The 24,283-nt window shown below is 40.0% G+C and overlaps 1 protein-coding gene across 2 annotated transcripts; it reads right to left on the reverse strand.

The window, feature by feature from the left end:
• Positions 1 to 24,246, reverse strand: scaf4b (SR-related CTD-associated factor 4b). 2 transcript variants are annotated; one of them, XM_080844365.1, is made up of 19 exons: positions 24,107 to 24,246; positions 22,341 to 22,424; positions 22,202 to 22,246; positions 21,898 to 22,059; positions 21,671 to 21,800; positions 21,351 to 21,490; positions 21,034 to 21,183; positions 20,830 to 20,900; positions 20,630 to 20,696; positions 19,379 to 19,489; positions 18,966 to 19,039; positions 17,933 to 18,150; positions 17,711 to 17,811; positions 14,052 to 14,165; positions 13,639 to 13,795; positions 13,349 to 13,440; positions 1,705 to 1,846; positions 1,473 to 1,544; positions 1 to 1,203 (listed from the first exon to the last, which is right to left on the reverse strand). In XM_080844365.1, the coding sequence occupies exons 1-19, from the start codon at positions 24,134 to 24,136 to the stop codon at positions 626 to 628; spliced, it is 2,538 nt and encodes an 845-aa protein (XP_080700491.1). In that variant the 5' UTR covers positions 24,137 to 24,246; the 3' UTR covers positions 1 to 625. The 2 variants fall into 2 exon arrangements, with proteins under 2 accessions (XP_080700491.1, XP_080700490.1); XM_080844364.1 differs by having other exon boundaries at positions 13,343 to 13,440.
• Positions 24,247 to 24,283: the final 37 nt, after the last annotated feature.

Below are 24,283 nucleotides of genomic sequence, written 5' to 3' on the forward strand. Positions count from 1 at the left end.
TGATACAAAAATAGTTTACTAAAAACAGATGCCAAAGATGAAAAGTACTGTGCAACACATCTTCATGTTTGTACCTTACTGTTCAATAAAAATGTCATCGCTCTTCAGGTCAAAACCGAGAAAGAAAGAAAAAAAACCTACATCTGGGCACACACTCTTCAAAGGGTTTTACAACAACCTCCTGCTCTGACAGAAACATAGTACAGTCTGAACAAAGTTCTATTTCAAAATATACAAAAGGATTGAGCAGTGTGTTTATATGTACAGAAACGTTTTCCTATCTCTTTTTAGACAATACTCAAGCTTACATAATGGAAAAAGCACAGTGGTTTCAACGGACAGGCGAACTCAGGTTCGCTCCTTCATACAAGCAATGTGTTAGTGTTCCTCAGGCTGGAAGGAATTTGGGGAAATCTAAAGTTAGAAGGCCTGGTGATATCTTTTTTTTTTAATATATTCTGGGGATATCTGGTGATCATCACTGAACTGTTGGCACTGATTTAATCTATGATGTCACCCTGTAGTAACGTCTTCCAAAAATATAGTCCCACTATTCCCCACACGTTCAAAATAATACGTGGTTCAGTGTCCCAACAGTTACACTAATGAGCCTAGGCTCAGTATGCTAGTCAAACCCTTCATGGCGATTCATGAAGCGTCCCGGACCCCCGGGCCCTGGTCTGTCCCGTCCCCAACCACGCCTGCCCCTCCCCCTGTGCGGGGGCTGATCCCTGTACCAGCCTGGCTCCCTGTGCCAATCGTTGCCGAACGGCGGCGGTGGACCCTCCCAGTCATCCATGTCCTCAGGACCCATGTGCGGCCCGTGAGGAGGTGGGAAGTCGTCCATCTGCGGGGGGAAATCTTCTGGGGGTGGGTGGAAGTCGTCTCTTGGGGGATGGGGCATCGGCATTCGGAACCGCCCAGGTGGAGGCTCCCGGTACATCATGGGGTTTGGGCCCCGGGGCATCATGGGAGGATGCATGGGAGGCATGTTTGGGGGGGGCATATCGTGGGGGAAATGGGGCATGAACGGGGGCGGTCCTGGAGGACGCTGCAGGGGCATCATGCCGGGCCTGGCCCCGAGGAGGCCTACTGTTGGTGGGGGACTCATGGACTCATGGATTCCTAGAGCATCGGACGGAGTATTCTCTGAAGCCATCTTGTCTTTCAGTGGCTTCTCCACAGAATTTCCTGGTACTGACACTAAGTGACGGGAGAAGCAAAACAAAATAATCAATAACATTTTATTGATAAGGGCCAGCACTATGTGGAAAATGTAGTCGAATTGTGAAGTTATTAGACATGGTATTACATTTAAACATGTTGAGATAATTAAAACGAGATGAAAGATTGTGCTTACATAAAAGTATAATTAATTTCGATTCAAAAGGTAGCCAAGTATTCGTTTGTTCATCTAGCTCTGATAAAAAGACAAAGAAAAAGGCAACAAAAGATCAAGCTAAAGTACTTACTTGGTGGCCTGTTCATCGGAGGGCCAGCTGGCATAGGTCCAGTAGCAGGCATAGCACCAGGCAGAGGAAATCCTGAATGAAACAAACCACACAAAAACTGTAAGGATCACCACAACATGTTGAAACACACAGTGTGCAGTCCATGTATGCTCACAGAGATAGGGCATGATATAGGGAAGGAACCGTTCTTTCTTAGCGAATGTATGATGGGCACAAAGCGCTAGTGGCTTACCTGGGGGAATCTGGCCAGGGTCAAAGCCTGGAGGTAAGAAGGGAGGAGGGGGACCCCCTGGCATCATGGCTGGAGGTGGAAGACCCATGGGTGGGTGGAAAGAAGGATTCCCTGCTGAGGCTACGGGCGGGGTAGGCGGCACCTAACAGAAACACACAAACAAACAGCACGTTTCAAAACACATGCTTCAACAAGTCTTTCCTTGGAGTTCTCATGAGTATAGATGCTTTGCTGTGCTGTGAAGCACAAATCAAATTAGAGCTGCAAATCAATTTGTCTCTGCTAAGGTGACTTTAGCATGCTAAAAAGCAACTTGCCATCTACAATTACTTTTGAAATCACAGCAAAAATCAAACATATTACAACTGATGTGCACTGAGGCTCCTCATTTGTAGTTTAAAACATAGCTTTTAGGCACTGAAGCTTTTCATATCAACATTAAATGATATATGCATGTGTGACATAGAAACATGCAAGTGTGGACATATGATTTCCATCATATTCCATACATCATCTTAAATTCATTTTCATTGGTCTGTATTATCCAGTCTTCATTCATTCTTTCATCTTCAAATATATGGTCATACACACATGGTCACACACTGTACTTGTTTCTAATTGTAGAATTTAAAAACATAGTTGGTCGAATACTGATCAAGGCCTCCTGGTAGTTAGGGGTCAAGTGTTGACCCATTTTGTTCTTATTATGTACAGTGCCCTCCACAATTATTGGCACCCTTAATGAATATGGGTAAAACAGGCTATGAAAAAATGTTTCTTTGCTGTTTATCTTCTTGGTCTTTCACTCAAAATCACAAAATTATTACCTTTTTCATTAAGTAAAATTATTGAAAGAATATATATTTTTTTTACATTATATAAAATATATTTCTCCAACACATTGGTGCCACAATTATTGGTACCCTTAGAAAATCTTATAATTAAAATCTAACTGAAGTATATTACTAGTCATGTTTTACATTTTTAAGTTCTCCTGTTTGTTTAGGAACTATTGAGCGGTCAACCATGACTTCCTGTTTCACTCGGGTGTAAATATGAGGTGACACAGGGCGAATGCCCTAAGTCATTCATCAAGATGGGAAAGACAAAAGAACAAAGTAACGAAGTGCGACCAAAAGTTGTTGAGCTGCAGATATCTGGAGAAGGTTAAAAGAAAATATCCAAACAGTTGAAAATACTTATTTTCACAATCAGGGCAATAGTTAAGCAGTTCAAAGCGACAGGAGATGTAAGGAATCAGCCTGGAAGAGGACCTGTCTGTAACTTGACCCCACGCACCGTGAGAAGGATGGTTTGACTGGCAAAAGAATCTCCAAGGATCACAGCTGGAGAATTATAGAGGTAAATTGAGTCCTGGGGTCAGAAAGTCTCCAGAACTACCATCAGACGCCACCTACATCACCACCAACCTAACAGCCCCCTCTAGAAAGCTTAAAATGGGCCGTGGTTGGACCTTCCAGCAGGACAGTGATCTGAAGCACACCTCAAAATCAACACGAAAATTGTCACTGACCGCGGAATAAAGGTTGACATGGCCATCACAGTCCCCCGACCCAAACCCCATAGAAAATCTGTGGAAAGAGCTGAAGCCGAGTATACAAGTGTTCACCTAAGAATCTGAAGGATCTGGAGAGATACTGTATGTAGGAATGCTCTCATATCCCGTGCCATGTGTTCACCAACCTCATCACGCAGTAAAGGAGAAGACTCAGAGCTGTTATCTTGGCAAAGGAAGGCTGCACAAAACATTTAATTAAGGGGTGCCAATAAATGTGGCACACCTGTTTTGGAGAATAATATTTATTTAAATGCTAAAACATTTTTTTTTTACTTTCAATAATTTTACTTCAATGAAAAGGTTAGCTTTTTGTGAATATTTTGAGTGAAAAACCCTAAAGGATGAACAGCAAAGACATATTTTTTTCATAGCACTGTACTTGACATAATTCAAACATGTTCTACAACTCACTTAGTTCCACCAACTTTCAGGTAATGGCATTTGCCTTGTATCTTTCAAGGGGCGGGAACCCCATATGCATTGATGACTCATGTGAAAACTTGATATTGAATGAATAAGGGCAAATACTAATCCATCAGCTGTCCTTAAATGACAGGTAACGATTCAGTGATGTGTGGGTACGTTTATTGTCCGTGTACAGATACACAGTTTGGGCTCTCTATTCAACGCAGTATGCCTCTTCATATAATGTAGAGAGATTTTTTCCCCGTTTTAGTTGATCATCATTATTTGAATTTCCAGAGGTGCATGAATGTCATACTTCTTCTACTACAATAGTGTGTGCCGTGATCTGAAGCACACCTCAAAATCAACACGAAAATTGTCAGTGACCGCGGAATAAAGGTTTTGACATGGCCATCACAGTCCCCCGACCTAAACCCCATAGAAAATCTGTGGAAAGAGCTGAAGCCGAGTCTACAAGTGTTGACCTAAGAATCTGAAGGATCTGGAGAGATACTGTATGTAGGAATGCTCTCATATCCCGTGCCATGTGTTCACCAACCTCATCACGCAGTAAAGGAGAAGACTCAGAGCTGTTATCTTGTCAAAGGGTGGCTGCACAAAACATTAAATTAAGGGGTGCCAATAAATGTTGCACACCTGTTTTGGAGAATAATATTTATTTAAATGCTAACATTTTTATTTTACTTTAAATAATTTTACTTAAATGAAAAGGTAAGCTTTTTGTGAATATTTTGAGTGAACAACCAAAAGGATATACAGCAAAGACAATTTTTTTTCATAGCACTGTACTTGACATAATTCAAACATGTTCTACAACTCACTCCACCAACTTTCAAGTAATGGCATTTGCCTTGTATCTTTCAAGGGGCGGGAACCCCATATGCATTGATGAATGTGAAAACTTGATATTGAATGAATAAGGGCAAATACTAATCCATCAGCTGTCCTTAAATGACAGGCAACGATTAAGTGATGTGTGGGTAACATTTTATTGTCTGTGTAGTTACACAGTTTGGGCTCTCTATTCAACGCAGTATGCCTCTTCATATAATGTAGAGAGATTGTTTCCCCGTTTTAGTTTTTATGCATGAATGTCATACTTATTCTACTACAATAGTGTGTGCCATGAAAGTCTAGGAGAACACACCATAGATAGAGCCATATATAAGTGGCTGTAAAAATAACTGAAGCACTGGTCACTTATCAGAAACTTCTTTTGCATGGCAGTTGGCTACAGTACATGACAACCTCTAGTCTTTTACATCCTTACCTTCTGGCATTTGAAACAAAGGAAACCTACTAGTCAAATGTATGTGGCTCTCAGAAAAAATGGAGAGTATCACAGACTAGTATGAATATTTAAGTGATCACTTCACATCTTGATAAACATGTCATCACACTTAGGTGTATTTTGTTCAGGGCTAATTCCTATGTAGTCTTATATTTCCCACATCGCTGCTATTGAAGCAAAACTTAATTGATTAGATAGGTGTTATAATGACACGTCCATTGCTGTTGAATGCATAGTGCAAGTTCTTTTAAAATGTGTTCAAAATGGATAACAAATATATTGTGAAAAGCCCGGCATAGTGTCTACCTGAACCAGGTTTGAGTATGTGAAGTTGTGATCAAAATAATACTCCACTGACAGTACAAGCTTGGTAGCAATAATGTAGAGAATGTCATTATATCTTAATGTAGGAGTAATACACAGGTGCAAATGTATAATTGATAGATACATTTAATACATTGTAATTCTATTTTAATCTGAATGCTTATACTGTTTTACTGAGGCATACAACCTGTTTTTACTGATAGTCATACATACTGTCTTCTTTCAAGGACATGTTTAAGAGCACTTCTGTAGTGATCTGAAACAGACATATTAACATCCTGGGACAGAATAACGCCCTGTGTCTGCTCAAGAAACATGTTTTTTACACTCATATATAGGCTGGCTGCACCCAGCTCATCTTTGGAGTTTGTTCATGATATTTGGTTGTGACAGTCTCCCTCTATTGCAAAAGATAAAGCGCTGATATAATTCTGATGGCTGGTCTCTGTCTCATTTATATTGTCATCTTTACATTAATTTATGTAACAATAATACAATATATAATGAAAATAATATATACTATAATAAAGACTCAAGAAATGGTACATCATGTGGTGCCAACTTATAGTGTTTAGACTTTTGAGGGCCTATAAAAGAGTCGGTAGGACATATTTTTTAAACAAAAGATGTTAGGTATATGAGAGCACCAACACATAATACCACTACTGGTAGTCAAAAAGGCTTGGTCATATGCTCACATCTCCCATATAATGTCTCACTGTTTAATGTGTAAAACAAGCTAGATGTTTGATGGATTTAGCCTTAGTAGCGTGGGGACCAAGGACTTTGTAAACATTGAACAGACAATCAATATTTAGTCAAAAGAAATATAGTGACTGACCAGGCGCTTGCAGGTCCGCTCAATATAGTCAGAAAGTTGCTGAGTATTAGTAAATAGTGTTAACATTAAAACTGATTTGTGATTTGGTGGAAAAGGAAAAGCTGCTGACTCCAAAACCAACTGGTAAGCTTAGTGAAACATGGAAATACACATAGTGACAGTGAGAAACAAGAAACCTGTGACAGAGAGAGGGGAAAACACCATGATTCAGAAGAAACCATTTGTAGACAAAGGAAATTTGAAAGGTTTATAACAGCACCTCACTTTAGTGGTAGCCTGAGAGATCCTCAATGTCCACACTCATACGAAAATGACGCAATACTCCTCAATATGTGAGCTTTATTTGAGGAAGACACTGATGCAATACGTGGACACCATTTGAACTGAGGCATCTGTGGGGCTGCATTTGGAGGAAGCAGAACTCAACCTCTTAGGATGATCTGTCAACAAACTGAGAACAAGTTCTAACTTTTCTCTATATGAAATGTCCTGAATTGCAGTCAGTTTATAATTACCTACAACACTATAGTACATTACCCTCTGCAGTACATTGTATACCTATTTTGGGATTAGAATTTTGCTTTGTCTTAGTGGCCTGTTCTTACATGTGTTTACACTAGTAAAAAAAGAGGCAGCAATCATTTCCTAACTTGAGCACAATGGACTATAGAGGTTATTACAACAGCTGGGGAGTGAACTCATTAACAATTTGAGCATTCCATTTTATAGTCTCAGGGATTATAAACATTAGGCAATTATTTTGATTGTCAGTATCTCTGTTATGTTGACTTTAGTATAACAGTATTTATCTGCCCTGTTACACATTTCCTATTGTCATAGGATTTATTTTCTTTGCGAGGTAAGGTTCCCCTAAATTAGCATTGCAGATAAATGTGGGCTTCATTCTTTAAACATACTCTGTTCATTGTGATTTTTTGTTTTGCTAAAGTGCTTTAAGACAGATTAAATATAATGTCTAATACAGTTTTACCACTATCAATAATGAAAATGTCTTTAGTGGACACATTTCATACTGTGAATGTGATCAATCTGAGATGAGAAATCTTGCATTTGCAATACAAAGTGCAATATGGGAATAGCATGCTTTCTGTGGGGTAATACTACTAAATGTAACATTTGCAGGTAAATGCCCTGTGATTACTATCATCATTGTGATTGATTGCCTGAATGACCTCTAAAATACTAGGTGTAAGTTAGATGCTAGTTAGTATTTTTGGGACTTCATTTTCCAAATTAACTGTAGCATTTAATTCACTTTTCAGGAACACGTGTGTAAATTGCACAGAAAGGCATTTTCATCTAAATGACTTTCAACAGAAATAACAGACAATAACAAAAGGCTACACTTACCCCTCCTAATGTACCTATCCACTCCACGAGGGTCCATGCCTTAACCAGGCCTCTCTAAGTTCAAAACCCTTTACTTAACCATCTGCTAAATCAGCCTGCTTACGTCCAGTTTCACATTTTGATATTGTGAACATCTACTTTCATTTAGGACCCATAGAGATCATTTCACTCATGCTGCCAAAACTGAAAAGGTTCTGGAATGAACACCAGATAGTATACAGTTAAATAAATCACCTTCTAGACTCAGTTTGACAGTGGTAAATATTCCAATATAGGATTCTGGATGATCAGACATGCCAGCCATCATAAAAAGTTTCTAAATTCCAAATCGCTAAGCATATCGGATTTTAGTGTTCAAAGTGCAAATTTCGTTTGAAATCAAAACATAGCTAATAACATTTTCAATGTTCACATATCTTTGCTACCAATTATTTGTACAGGTATGTGTGAGTACATATGTATCACAATACACATGCTGTCTCTCTCCACTAGATGGCATTCATCAGCAACAAACCTCATATTTAGTGCTTAAACACTTGTCAATTCAGTAGAATGTAGGTGCATTTACTATGTACCACCATAACGATGACCTCTACTGCCTGCCTTTTTCAATTGTTTCCAGATGGACTCTGGATTCTCAGTATAGGCGGGGTGATGTCTACTCTTACCCTCACCTCTGCATCCAACCTGGAACAAGGGGCAGTAGATCCAGAGCAGACATATATAAAGGTGGTCCTGCCAGCAGTGAAGCCCAAGCAAAGCCTATTGGCTGCTTCCTGGGTGTTGGATGGGGGGGCTCACAGATCAAGTGTTCCATTTCCTCCACTATGCAGTGTGCACATTTTTGAAATACGCCAGAATGACTGTATCTGGTAGTCAGGTAACTTTCTGCCCAGATGGGTTCAAATTCAAATTATGAGCTTTTCAAACACAGATTGCATAAAACAAGACACAAACCCTTTCTAACTTGAATTTTAAACCACCACTGCAGACTAGCAGATTGTGTACTAAATGAGATTTCCTCTAAATAACTGCTGACAGTGTGTCATCTACTAAAACCTAATGCATTCAACACAACACAATTGCCTGACACAACTATAAACTAAATAAATAAATGCCTTAGTATATAAAAGTTTGCTCTACACCTCAGATGCACCAATGCAAAATGTCTGTGCCAATGTTGAGGGTGACCCCAGTTGAATTCGGATTTCATCAGAGCTATTCATCGATTACCTCTTGAACACTGAAGTTTGCCAGCGATTCCAAAGTGAGGACACATCCGATATCCACGCGCCATAACATCCACAATGACTCACCTTGGTGAGGCCCTGGCGGATTCTCACGCCCACGTTCTAGAATCTCACTCCTGGAAATGGTCAGGCCAATGACAGCTAAGGGAGTTTTAGTCTGGTGTATGAAATCTGTACTTTGTCATTAAACTTTTTTTTAAATATATAATACACGGTCACATTCTGTCAAGGAAATCTACCACAATCTTTGTGGCTTGTAAATTTTTTTTTTCCAAACAATTTGAGTCATTTATTTGCACTTGTGTTGCGATTTGTGAACAAGGAAGCACTTTCCTTCAGGGTATGCATAAACATTTAGGATTTTTAAGAAAATATTGGTCATTTTGCTTTTACGTGCATATATTTACATTTTAAATCCTATCCTCTGTTTACCGAAACTTAAAAGTTCAAAACAGAAAGTCCTCGGAAGTGACACTGGTACAAACAGGAAAGGAGAGTTTTAAAGCTCTACATTCATAGCATATATTGTGCCATAATTAAACTGGAACGCATCATACCGCTAGTAAATTGCAAGTTTAAGTCAAGAATGTATATGCATGTCCATTTTAATTTGCAGGCGTGTTTTCTTGTATCAGAGTCCTGGAGTGACATCTTAATAAAAAGTAGATAATGCTTCACGATGGAAGAGTATTAACAATAAGGGTGGATCCCTTCCCAGATTATGAGTATTATATAAACGGGTCATTAAATTCGAACCATCACATTCCAGTCAAGCGGTGTGTGTTTTATCAGTTTTCATCATGACATCTACTTTGTGAATGGAATGTTGACCAAAGTCAGTGAGTTATTCACACCGCTTCCACATACAGACGTAAAGATGGCACCTTACACTTCCCCCAGGATATGCATGCAATTAATGCAGCCACACAGGAATGGAATTTGAGCAGTTTTGAAAAAGGGAGGAAAGGGAGGAAATGACTAACAAAATCAGTTTTCTCTGTTTCTGAATTAGTTTTTTTAGAAACCATTTAAATACTCGTCGATCGAGTACATCATTTTTTTTCTTGGAGTCGTCTTAATTAATGCCTGATCAGCCGCACAGAGGCAATGAAAGACCACACTAAACACCAACATCATGGACTGGCCTAAAAATGCATAAATGCCATAATTAAACTGGAACGCATCATACCACGGGTTTACGCAATAATTCAAATCGCCAGTTTGAGCCAAGAATGTATATGCATGTCCATTTTAATTTGCTGGCAGGTTTTCTTGTATCAGAGTCCTGGAGTGACATCTTAAAAGTGGATAATGCTTCACGATGGAAGAGTATTAACAATAAGGGTGGATGCCTTCCCAGATTGTGAGTATTATGTAAACGGTCATTAAGTTCGAACCATCACATTCCAGTCAAGCGGTGTGTGTTTTATCAGTTTTCATCATGACATCTACTTTGTGAATGGAATGTTGATCAAAGTCAGTGAGTTATTCACACCGCTTCCACATACAGACGTAAAGATGGCACCTTACACTTCCCCCTGGATATGCATGCAATTAATGCAGCCACACAGGAATGGAATTTGAGCAGTTTTGAAAAAGGGAGGAAATAACTAACAAAATCAGTTTTCTCTGTTTCTGAACTAGTCAAGAAATCATTTAAATACTTGTCGATCGAGTACATAATCTTTTTTCTTGGAGTCGTCTTAATTAATGCCTGATCAGCGACACAGAGGCAATGAAAGAGCACACTAAACACCAACATCATGGACTGGCCTAAAAATGTACTCTTAAAACCCATCACACCCAACACAACTCACCGATCTCATTAAGCGTCCACAAAGAGGAAGAGACACATCCATGTGTACTCACACAGACAGATTAAGGTTTTCCGTTTCTCAGTCGTCTTCTCACATTTCAGCCAAGGGACAATCACATCCACGATTTTCATTTGTGTTCCAGAACACCATTGCACGGCACTGGAAAAAACGTTACCCCCATGCCTACGACGCTCGTCACCATCTCAAACTGTTATTCTGGTCGATGAATGGGACTGAAGAACGCATATCTCACGTGCGCAATAGACGTAAAGATCTCGTAAATTAACAAGGTAATTGGCATGTTAAATGATTACTGTGATGTTTTTTTTTCCAAATGAAATTACACAATTGTTATTTTTGTGAGAAGCCAAGAACATTCTGTACTATGTTCCGAACAATATTTAAGGATATTTGACACATGTTCTCTCTAATAGTATGTATTCTGTCAATCTGATGTGAAACTGATACTTGTGGATAAGTCAAAGTACTTCAGGTAGATTTGGCCGCTACACACTGGGATGATCACAAATAGCATTCTTTTGGTGGTTTTGTAAAAGGCTATGCATTAGTAGTCAGCTTTTACCCAGCAAGTTTTACAAACTCAATATGAAAATTGACAAGGGGATATCAATACCTACATTGAAGGTACATAAATTATTTTTGTTTGGGTGTCCAATTACACGGACACGTGCCGTTTTAAAGTTGCCTACTTAAAAAAAAAAAAAAAAACATTGGAGTTCCATTGGTAGGTGGCTTGTGCATCACCCAAGACTTCTTAAACTGATGTATGCACTAAAATTCAAAATAGCATCTGTTCTTATACAGACTTTACACTTCAAACAGTTTGGTAGCCTTTAGCTTTTCTGGAATATCTACCAACACAAATAAATTGTCTTGCAATAGATGAAACTAGTTCACCAGATGTATCAGTGTTTAGTTTTGGAGAAGAGTAGTTGTATGCTTCTTGCTGGCTGCATTTTTTTTTTTAAATTTAAGACAGTAAACTATGTTTCTAATGCAATCTAATTTCTTTGTTCTTCTGCTCAAAATGTCTCTGTAGCAACTGTTCTGTTGCATTAAATGCAGAGAGGCACAGATGCTGTGCACCACTTAACTGATGTGCAAAGGGAACAGTTGTGGACTAAAACATCGACTAAATAGAACTAACTGGCCTTTTTTTATAGTTTCCTCAACCTAAGGTATAAGCAACAAGTAAACGTATTTGTAATGTCAGATAAATTAAATTACCAGTTAAGCCAGTTCAAGCTAATAAAACCTTGTTCGTCTGACTACACTAGCCAATAACCGTCCAAAATGTTAATATACAACTGGCTACAAGCTGCTTATGGCCATCTCCAGACATAGGTTGTGTATATCCATAGGGTAAAAATGTCTATACCTAATGACAGTCAACGGAAACCTAGAAAAGCATAGCATCAAAGGGAATGCTCCTTACCATCACCAAAGGGCCTTCAAGTGCATTGCACCGGTGGAGCAAAAGATCCTCAAATGTCCTTCAAGTGTCCACCTGACACCATTCAGTGTCTGAAGATATCCTCTGCTCTTACTTTACCCAGCAGACGCTTTTTTTCCACATTCATGAGCCATCGATAATATTCCAGTATGTGGAGCCACGCCCAGATTGGTATCTTCCCTCTTGTGTCCTACCTGATGTTGAGGACTCCAACCGTACATCTCGTTACTGTTAGTACAAGCCTGAAGTCGCAAAAGTGTGTCCAAAAAGATGTCCAGCAGCGCATATGGCGTGCAAAATGTGCACGTTCCTATTGCAACATGTCACCAAAGGCCCGAGATAGGTGTGGTCAGGCAGAAAACCAGCGTTTCCAGACACTCATGATCACTGCGTTTGTTTTCTTCTTTTGGTTGACAGGTTGGTGTGCGATAATCGTTTCTTAAGTTTCACCAACACATAATTAACCAGTTAAATCTGTGTATCTGTGTATAGCAGTCTGTGTGGTGCTAAGGTACCGTTTCACTGACCCTCCTCCAGCATTACACAGGTGACACAAAATGCAGAGAGAACGTGTTTCACTGGCAGACAGTCGGAGGACCAATTATCCAAACTCAGTTAAAAACTTTATTGGAATTTTTATGCCACGTTCCTCACCCCCCCCAGGCCTCATCATAAAAACAAAAGATAGATACAAAACTGACTTTGCTCATGATGATTAAAGTGCATAAAGGCTTCAAAAGTGGCTTTAGGATTCGACGGTTGTCTATTCAGAGAGTTCTCACTGTCTCTGGCATAGGACTTAACTGCCTGACAGGATTTAAAGAACACATGATACATCAAGCAAATACATAGATGTCCTGCAAGAGTTGTGTGCGCTTGTCTTACCAGCAGTTCTAATTGAAACTGAGAAATTGACACCAAAGTATCATCCCTCCGTTGAATAGTACAGCAGCTGTGGTCTAAATTGTTGAAACGATTTAACCCCCCCCCCCCCTTTTTTTTTAAATCATCTAATTTCCTAGTTCAACTACTTCAATTGGTGTATTTTTATTGCAGCTGTTGTGTTGTTAGACAACAAACAAAGTAAGTAGGAGGAAAGACTTCCGCTTTAATAAATCCTGAGGACGCAACTCACAGCCATGGCATAGTACCTTCAAACAAACTTCAAGTGCCACACACAAAAGATGAGAAAGAACTAGACAGTAAATAAGGACAAAACATTGACAATTCCTGAGGAGTTCCATTTGAAACCCGCCAGCTTTTACCTGTACCGTAGACATTGAGTGGTCCTCTGACCGGCGTCCTTCCTGACCCCCACTTCCTGCTCCAGGCTTCACCAGGTCCTTCACAGAGCCTTCCCAGTCTAAACACAGCCAAGCCAGGTAACACACATTACTATCCAATGACCCTCTTACAACTACATATTTTGAATAGTGACAGTTGGTAAAATCATATTAAAGGCAACATAACTACTAACAATCACACATTTGAGGTGATCATTTCTTGAAATAAATAAATAAACGACTGCTTTGTCAATTGTAGGACAACCTCTGGTGTTTACCTGGACAAAGAGTCTCAGCGTCCAGCATGCCTCCTTCCCGATAGGTCTCCAGGACCTCCACTTTGACCTTGCTCCAGGGGATGTATGTGACCCCACGCTCCACATCCCACAGCTTCTTCATATCGGGCTTTATGCCCTTGTTCAACGCCCAAGCAATCTATCCAAGAGGGTGTCAGTCACAGCCCAACCAGGTTCAAAACTTACAAGGCATCTCTTAAAAACTTAGCTCAAAAGTCATAAACTAAACCCCTAGTCAGTTTTAACTACTTATAATTCAGATCCCCTTTTGCTGTATACTCATTTATTAAAGTAACTTTTGGTGGAGCATCATAAAACATCAAAACGTGCCTTTAAGCTTGAGACTTCATTTTTTGTGGATGGTGACACACATCATTTGGACACAGGGAGCATACCTTGATGGGCTTCTGGTTGACCTTGACTGTGCCCCTGCTGAGGCTGGTGAGGGCCCTGTAGGCATCCTGCCTGTGCACCATGACGATGTAGGCACAGCCCCTGGGGGGAATCATCTGATGAGGCACGGTAGCGACAGGGAGAGAGAGAGAGAGAATGATAAATGGTTATCAAGCCTTATTTAAAACAACTCTCAAGAAACAAAACAACGGTTGTTATTCTTCTGGTTAGCACTGTTAGCGAGAAGGAAGTTGGCATTGCTAGGGACGCTAGGGATAATACTGGCACACCATCAGGTGTCAGCTGATGAAGGCTTAAAAATTATTTTTCGGCATTGGCCTGATATGAATGTTCCTGCTGATGAAAATGTCTGCTTGTCTGATGAGATGCTGCATTCATTATGTAAATGTTGACGAGTGTGTGCAACAAGATTGGTTATGGCGGCTATGTGAAAGTACTTTATGCAACACCGATAGCAAATGTATTTAAAGATAAAGCATTAATCATGTGAGGGGTATATGCAATCTCCTTTAACACAAGAAAGGACAAAACCATGTCTCTATATAAATCTCGATATTGGCCATGAGCCAGAATGAGTTGGAAAGTATCGGCATAAATCCAATATCATGAATCCCTGAAAAGTACTATAATAATCCCTCAAAAGTACTATAATAATCCATTTGCCTTCATGTTGAACATCACACGTAGCCACAGCATACAGCACAATAAAACACACAAATAAGAGCCAGGAATTTTCCCCATGTGGCTGAAGGCAAACCACTCCGGATTAGTAGTTAAGATAATGGTACATACAATCCTAGTAGTAATGTTTAAAAAAAAATGCTGATATAAATACAAATATGGTGGTCAATATATCGCCCCAGCTGATATAAATTCATGCAGACAGCCTCCCAGAACTGTTGGTGGGTCCTGTAACTGATGAGTTTGACAACCAGCTTTAGTCAGCATCACAACACATCCATTTGGGAAAACAAACCAACATAATTTTTTCTTTTTTCAACCACAACGAAACAAGGTCAATGGGGATTAAGGCTATAACCTGCAGTTAAAAGCTAATGCCGCAAATGTTACTAAGAAATCTAACTGTCACTAATGTGTAATATAACATTTCCACAGCAAAACCACAGACTCAAACCTTGGAAGCTGCACCATATATTTCTCCTGGATTCTCAACCAATGTGAGACGTTATGATATTGCATAATTAAACAACAACTCAACAGCTTTAAAAAAAAAAAAAAAAAAAAACACAGTACATCACAGTATTAAAACCTTAAAGGGATAGTTCGGCTTTTAAGACATGAATCTGTATGGCTTCCCCGTCACCAGTGTCATGCAATCATGCATCACTTACCCCCGACAGCGTCCTGTGAGCAGAGTTCTCGTCCAGTTTTGGTCAAACCGAAAGTAGTCCGGCAGGTTTGCTAGACCCAGCAAAATAAAAAGTGTCTCTTCCCAAAACATTATGTGTTCAAAAGAGTGATATATTTGCATCCCAAAAACATTGTAGTGGAAAAAGTCACACCTCATTATCACTTGGCCCTATTTTCAATACGCTCGATAATGCAATCTCACAGCTAGAGTCTACCTGTTTGATTCTCGAAAGTTGATTCGCGAAAGTTTGATTCACCAAAGTTGCCTGAGAGACATCACAGGAAAACGATGCTTTATGTCAATTTTATCAAATGTTGTCTCAGTTTTCATCGTTTTCCTGTGATGGACGTTTCTCTCAGGCAACTTTGGTGAATCAAACTTTCGCGAATCAACTTTCGAGAATCAAACAGGTAGACTCTAGCTGTGAGATTGCATTATCGAGCGTATTGAAAATAGGGCCAAGTGATAACGAGGTGTGACTTTTTCCACTACAATGTTTTTGGGACTTTTTCCACTACAATGTTTTTGGGATGCAAATATATCACTCTTTTGAACACATAATGTTTTGGGAAGAGACACTTTTTATTTTGCTGGGTCTAGCAAACCTGCCGGACTACTTTCGGTTTGACCAAAACTGGACGAGAACTCTGCTCACAGGACGCTGTCGGGGGTAAGTGATGCATGATTGCATGACACTGGTGACGGGGAAGCCATACAGATTCATGTCTTAAAAACCGAACTATCCCTTTAAGCACATGATCAAAACCACACACACTAACCTAAATCCAACAGCCAACATTGTATGCAAATATATCATTTTTGGAGTTACAAACTCCATGAACCTCAGATCAGACTAAAGCAGAATCTTTAACCACTTAGTATCATTATTAATTAGTATTTCAACCTTGTCAAAAGTGTTCCAAAAGTACATGTAGGTTCAGTCATAACCAGTAATTCCATTAACAAAGCAAATGGGAATTCCAGAGTACACGGGAGGGGACGTGTTTGCCTAATCAGCAATCAGATAATGATATTTTTGTGTTAAAGCTGAGTACCTCCCTCTAGGGTACTTCCCTCCAGAATTCAAATGACAAACCACACAAGCATATGAGTTTCTTCTGATAGCAGCATCAGCAGCAGCACCCATTGAAATGTCACTGTTTTGATCTGTGGCCATCACAGCTTATGCATAAAGCTCACAAGAACAGGGATTTATCCACTCTATTCTCAAACCTCACTTTTCTAAAGTGGTAAAATAAATAAACATCTTTCAATTGTTGATGCCATCCAGCTTAAGCCTGATTTATGGTCATAGACTTGCGCCATTTTTTACACAAGCTTTTACGCAAGCCTCGCAGCCTGCAAGGCTGTGATTGGTCTGCTGGTCTGTTGACAACATCCTTTCTGGAGTCTCACATTTCCTGTTTTCATACCGCCATTTTTAAAAGCCAGTATAGCCCAGAAGATGTTTTAAAGATGAATGCTCTTGAAGAGCGTTTGACCGAAGAAGCTAGAAACTATGAGCAATTATATAACCCATTGTAATGAATCGAAGCCACTTGTAATGAACCGAAGTTTGTTCCAATTGTTTACTTTGAAGAATATGCTAGCTGCTAGCGTGATCTCAATGGAATTTGCCCTATACGTTAGCATTAAGCTAACGTAGGTTCTATCAACTAATGTTACGAGATTAGGTTACTAAAATATTCTGCATGTCTACTCAGTTTTACAGTGCTTCCCAAGTAAAGGTTTGAAAAGAACTTCAAGCTTCAGACTTTCTGTTAGGGAACCTGTTATCTATCTGCCGAGCAAATGTCAGGCCTATACAATAACATAAACGTAAATTAATTGATGCTAATACCTAGCACGGTGTCTATGGGATTTCCCATATACGTTAGCAAATAATGCTATCACAGTAAACAAGCGATACTATGTGATTGTTTTTGGAAACGAATGTTACGTGATGAGATTACTAAAATATATTCTGCATGTCTGTTCAGTTTAACAGTGCTACCCAAGCAACGTTTTGAAAAGAACATCAAGCTTCAGACTTTCTGTTAGAGAAACGGTTTTCTATCTGCCGAGCAAATTACAGGCTCATATACGTGAATTAAACTTTGCTCCACCTATTATTCTGGCGGTGAATTGCTTGGCAACACGCACAACCTTAAGGGAGCATGAATTGCTATGAGTAAATTTTACGCAACAATGTGACACCAACGCAGAACCAAGTGCAGGCCTTTAGTTAAACCGACAGTAAAGACTCACATTTATGGACTCAATCTGACCGAACTCCTCCAGTAGTGATGATATGTCTTGTTGTGAAGTTTTCTTGTCCAGCTGGCCAACCCACAGTGTAGTGCTGCACACTACCGGATAACAACAAACAACAGCATTCAAAATTAGCTTAAACAACAACCACAGTTTTTAAAACAACAAACTTTGATATTGAATAAAATTGATTGAAGTTTGCTTGCTGAAAGTACCCACCACTCAGTGTTTTGCTCTTTAAAAGGGGCAGTCCCTTCTGCCTCCGCTCGCGTTCCCTCTCTCTCTCCCTCCTCTCCTCTGATCGGGAACGGGGCGAGCGCAAGTCTCGGGACCGCCTGTCCCTGGAGCGAGAGCGCGAGCGATGGAACCGTGAGCGGCGGGAGCGAGAGCCGGAGCGTGACTTGCGGGAGCGTGAGGGCGAATGCCTTCTGGGCGATCTGTAGTAAGAGAGATGCAGAAATGGGAAATCAGAATGGTACTTTCAAGTGCATTCAAAAGACATAGTAGGGCTAGGGGAAATGATAATTGCATTGCGATGCTAAAGTGAAAGATTCTGCATTGATGCAGGGAAATTAAATGGTTGGGTCTTGTGATGCGGCCAGGTACAGTTAAACTTTAGTTTGATCATATTTTAAATGCATTTTACCGCAACGGTGCGGCCATTATATCAATGAATGAACACAGCTGTTTTAAAGCTCTGCTACTTAGCTTTATGCTAGTAGCCTACGTGCTAGTACTTCTCGGGTGTCATGTTAGCCAAATACAATATCCTTTGGGCCTAACAGAAGGGCAGAATTTATTTTAATGGCAAATCTTTAAAGAAGTTGTATTTACAATGCAGTAGGCTGCAAACTATTTAGTATTTAGACACAGGCCTACTGCTGGGTAATCTAATCTTCCTTAAAAAAAAAAAAGAAGACATCTTTTTATGTAATGAGAGTCTTTCTTATCTTCTGATCTATAAACCAGATAAAAGGCTTAAAGGGAGTTCAGATTGGAGTGCTTCTATTTATGAATAAAAAGCATGAAAGGCAAGCTGCATCTTGATGCATAGAGAATCATTTTATAATCCAATTGTTACCCTTTGAATCATTAAGATAGCGGATTGTGAGGCCAGTCAACATTCAGAGCCACCTCTATGGCAGGCCTATGCATATTCACAAAGAATCATTCCCATAAGCATCATTGTGGAATGAAACATGATTGTGTGCATCTGATTGGCAGTATGGCAAACAGAGTAAATGATTAAAACCTGGATCGTGATCTCCTGCCTCGTGCGTCATCCTTTCTGTCTGGCTTCCCTGATGGATCGACCTCCACAGCCACCTGAGAGAACAGCCAGCAACAGCAATCATGCATTAATAACAATATAGTTCAGGCTGGAAAAATACATTATTCATTAGATTTGCTGACAGCACAGGAATGTACTTTTAAGAGCATGGTTTTAAGATATTTTTAAAAGAAAAGTCAGACTACACAAAGTTTCCAGTTCTTAAATTTTACTGGACTGCATTCAAACCTACTGAAAAGCTCAAATGGAACTGTAACTCTCCCAAAGCTGAAGCGAGTGGCTTTTATTAACAAACGGCACAAAAAATGCAAAACTCATCCTTCAAAAAAAGCACACTTTACATTCAAAGTCATTCGTATTTGTGCCTGTCGTACCTGATGAGAGGCAGGAGGGGCGCTGGCCTCCATCTGGGGCATGTAGGACATGGCACCCATCTGCTGGTTCATGAGCGGCTGGCCCATCACCTGCATCTGCCCTGGGCCAGGCTGTGGAGACACACGAAACTGGTGTGAGCTTTTACATATGACTAGTTAATATCTACGGTGTAGAAGCGTAGACGTGGGCAACATAGGGTATACAACGGTCATGGGTGTCATTTTGGCTGGGGACACATATGGCCATCCTACCGGTCACTGGTCAATAGTGTGGTCTACCTCTGCTATTACGATGAGCAAATCTGAATACAAATGCACCAAACTTCATAGATGGGATTTTGAAGGGCTTTTAAACTAAAATGTTAAAACATGCTTAGAAGTATCTATGTCAATTAGCAGCCCGCTGATACACAACTCAGCAGTTGGAAGAGAGGTTCTAAAGACAAATCTAGCACCCTCACTTCTGGTGTCCGAGGGTGCGTGGTGGATAGTGTGGGACTGTGCACAAGACAAGTTTCAAAAACCACAAGACGCCAAGTCCTGGCACCTCACAACTGAGACTCTTACTTTACAGTTCATGAGCTTAGCAACAGAATAACAATTGCAGCATGTGTTCAACTAATTTAGCAGAAACTAGTTTGCTATGCACACTTAATCATACTAAACATCATACTTTTATACAGTCCAATAAAGTTATCAACATATCAGAGTTAATTCCACTGTTATTTCAGACATGAGGAGCTGGAGATTAGCCTAGTATCATTTTACCAAATCAAACAAAAATTGCAAAGGTGCCCAGTGTAAAAGAGGCCTATGACAATGGTAGAGCATACAATCAAAGACAATACATTGTGGTATCAATGCTTTCTCATGTATCCATAGGTGTTGACATACAAATAAGCTAATTATACTAATGAAAAAGATAAGCAGTCAATCATCACTCCACCATAATGAGCATTTGAGCTAATGCATGTGCATGGCCGAGCGCACCTGAAGTGGATTCAGACACCACACAAGACTGGCTTTGTATTAAAACATTAATTACTCACTTAAATGTAGAGCAAAATAACCTGTGACATCTAAATGAAAACAACTGAAGTGAATGGCCTACAGGCAAAATGTAACCCTACATTAAACACTACACATTCAGTGCTCATACCAGATAATTATGCCTAATTATACAAAGGTTATTTCAGACTTTTTGCCTTCCCTTGAAATTAGTCAATAACCATAGAGGAACTAATTACATACCTGGTTGGGCATCGCGGCAGCAAACTGAGCGTACATCATCTGTTGCTGCATATTTGGTTGCATATTTCTACATCAAAACAGAAAAGATTATTTCACACACACAATCTACCAGAATGTGTTTATTCACACACACAGTAAAAGAGGTTATGGGAGGTTTTACATAAATCAAAAGAGACTTGAGAGTTAACTCCATGACTTACGGAGCCAAGACGTCCTTCACATCCTCAGCAGCCTCTGGTTCATCATCATAGTCAAAACGGTCAAGAAGTTTCTAAATCCGAGGAGAAAAAAAAAAAAAAAAAAAGAAGCATATTGAAGAAACTCCTACTCCACTTAGCAACAACGTAAATACATCAATGAATCTCCATGGAACTAGACTGGGGGATCTGGATGCTCTGCTCTACCTTAGCAAAGGAGTTCTTCTGCTCTGTATGGGAAAGACTGTGAGGGACGGGCTGGGACGAAGCCATTGGTGGTCCAGCTGCTGCTACTCCAGCTGAGCTCTCAATCACAGAAACCTTGGGCTGCTGAAGATTCTGTAGAATTTGCTGCAACTGCGCACACACACATAATAGAAAAAAAAAAACACACATGTTGAATAAAAACGATTTTCTTAAAGGCAAACGAGGTAGTAACATTCCTGGGAAATACGCGGCAGGAAAGGTAAGTTAGAGGAAATACAACCATCAGTACTAGCATAGGTAACGTCATCCCAGCTCACCTCTTGACCCTGTGAGGACTGGAAGAGCTGAGCCACTGCTGCAAGGGCCCCGGAGTTCTGGAGCTGGGGCAGCGCCTGCACGATGGAGGCACTGGTGACGGGCAGTGAGATCTCCGCCGGCACAACTGGGGCTGGGGAGGCTGAGGGAAGGGGTATGCACATGTCAGTCACCCACATCAGGGGGCCTTAAACTACATGCACATTCAAATGCATCACCCACGGATGTTTTTGTTCATGACCTCATTTGTACACGTCAAAGTAGATTTACAATGGTACACCTGAATGCAGAACATATCCTCTTTTGTAAATATTTGTAATACCTGCAGCTGGAAGGCCATTTTCCACTATAGGCATCATAGTAGCTGAGGCCATGTCCAACAGAGGCTGAATGATGTCCATAGTGAAAACCCCATTCTTTTGCCACAGGTTCAACACACGCAGTATCTTACACTAAATAGGGAGAAATGCACACAAGGTCATGAATTTAATCAAGATTCACATTGTACATTTTGTGTTGTGTTGAAGTGCCCTTGACTGAGCAACGCACCTTGTCATCAGTTGGACACATATAAAGGTTCTGAAAGGTTGCAGTGAAGTTCTTCAAGAACCTAGGCCCAAACACATCCTTGTCCATACCGAACTGATGACGAGACTGACGTACAATGGAATCCACTACGTAAAGGCCTGGGATCTTCAACTCAGGCTTGCACTTCGGAGGTAATACAAAAACAAATAGAACATGAGGACATTTGGAAGATATAGAGGGATTCAAAAAAATACAGAACTACATATTAATCCGATTCATGAAGTCACACTAATAGGCTAACACTTAAAATGAGTCAGTGACATACCTTCTTGACGAATTTCTCAACAATCTGAACAACATGCTTGTATAACTGGCAAAAATGAGAAATAGAGAGGAAGACATTTAAGAGCAGAACTTTTGCATCACATGAACAAAACAATTACTGGAATTTCTATTTGACCTACCTTAATGGCCTTTATGGCGGACTTAGTTATAGACATCATTTTTGCCCGAGATATAGGGGGCTTCATGTCTATCATGGAGAATAACTGTAAGAAGGAAGACAGAACAGCAAGACATAAAGAAGAGGCAAGACAAAGAGTTGAAGTGGTGATTTTTGGAAAAAGTCACAAGGACCATTTTTACAAGGACAATTTACATCTTCATTGACAAGTCAGTACACTCAGTTAATGATTATGAAAAGATGGCAGGGTGCCGGCCCCTGGATATGACAGCACTCTGTTGCCCCAGTTTCAACCACTCTAAACAAACTTGATAGTATTTAATGTATAGAAGTTCAACATCTTGACCCCTTTTTTTTCCAGACAATGTGCAAACCAGCACAAAAATGAGAATGGTAACTTTGTCAAAATTATTCTGTTTATAGAAGGTGGTTAAGATGCAGTTACCAGTTACTTGCCAGAGTGTAAACAACATCTTTATTTTATTCCACCAGAAAATAAACTTCAGATAACATTACTCAAGACTGAAATATGGATTCAATAGATGAAACCCATTACGTTAAAAGCTGACCAGCTTGACAGCTAATTTCCCTACAGAAGAGTCATACAAACCTGTTGAAGTAGGATGAGAGTTACATTTTTATATGAATATGTAAGTAAACAAATACATTTGACATATTTTGCATCATGTCCAAGTCGCAATTATTAACTAATTGTTTTTGAGTGAATATCTACACATGTCAAAGGATACATTCAGGGTAATGCTAGAATCAAAGGAAATGTTTTATATCGGTTTCTTTAACAGTAACAGTAATGGGTTAAAGTTGTTACAGGAGACGCGGAAAAAAGACTGTTTTGCTGGTTGGTACAAAGTGGTTGCATATATTGGTAGCGCCATTGGCAATTGACCTGAACGCAGGTTAGAAAATAGCGGCATATCGAATAATGATTACTAGAACATTGCAAAATCTTTGGAAAAACTGTACATTAACCAATGCAATAAAAAAAATGCGCCGTCAAATCACAAAGCCAGATAACGTTTATTTGGCCACCATAATATTGCGACAGTTAGCTTGAAGTAGTGTACTTTGTACACATGCGGATCTGCCCAGCGGCCGTTTTCTTATACATAGGTAACAGCTAGCCAAACTGCTGTTGTTTTGCTAACGTAGCTAATGCCAATGTTCGCTTCAGCAGGTCAGCTAATCAGCAAATACGTGGCACAAGAAGATTGCACAAACATTTAAGTTACCTCACACTACCCATCACACGGGTAACTGCCCCTCGTCAACGCCTAGTACAAGTTATAGGTGGTAGCTAGCACCACACCACTTCACTAGAAAAAAGTCTTTGCTAGCCAACCAGCCAGCAACTAACCAAACCCACTTCAATCGCTAGCTTGTCACTCGAATAGATAGTAGTTCGCTAACAGCAGATAGCTAAGTTTTTAAGCTAGCTAAATCACGTTAGCTTAGTATCGATAACGCTTGACAGTTCAGCTTGTTATATGTGTTGCAATAATTAAAAAACGGACACACAGACATTAAGTAACGTTATATGGACACTTATACATTCGATTTATTTAACTTTCAATAATATAGCTTCGAAATTCCCAGAGTTGAGCTGGTCCATGGCAATAATTTACGTTAGCTAGCGACCTACCAAAGGCCTTTCCTCTAAATGTGTCAGCTTTCTGCGACAGCTAACGTTAGCTAGCTAACAGAAATAGCAACGCCACTCAGAACAACTCAAGAAAAAGAAATACCAACCTCCATGTTAAAAGCGTTGACTGCATCCATAGTCACCTTGAAGGTGCTTTTCGGAAGCGTATCCTATAATCCCGATCAACTTTAGTTTGAGCTGTATTACGTTTGGTCAAAGTATATGGTCGTACCGTCGATGCGACGGTTTTCGCATGTCCGTCCTCCAAAACGGGGTGTGTTCAG

This window comes from Sprattus sprattus (assembly GCF_963457725.1).
Source record: "Sprattus sprattus genome assembly, chromosome: 9".
Taxonomy (NCBI): Eukaryota; Metazoa; Chordata; class Actinopteri; order Clupeiformes; family Clupeidae; genus Sprattus; species Sprattus sprattus.

Excerpts from the sequence above, each read along its gene's own strand:
- scaf4b (XM_080844364.1), bottom strand. The coding sequence starts at position 24,136 with ATGGATGCAGTCAACGCTTTTAACATGGAG. Across the intron at positions 21,491-21,670 it reads AAATGGCCTTCCAGCTGCAG|CCTCCCCAGCCCCAGTTGTG; the intron begins GTATTACAAATA and ends CCCTTCCCTCAG. Across the intron at positions 1,545-1,704 it reads CCCTGGCCAGATTCCCCCAG|GATTTCCTCTGCCTGGTGCT; the intron begins GTAAGCCACTAG and ends TGTTTCATTCAG.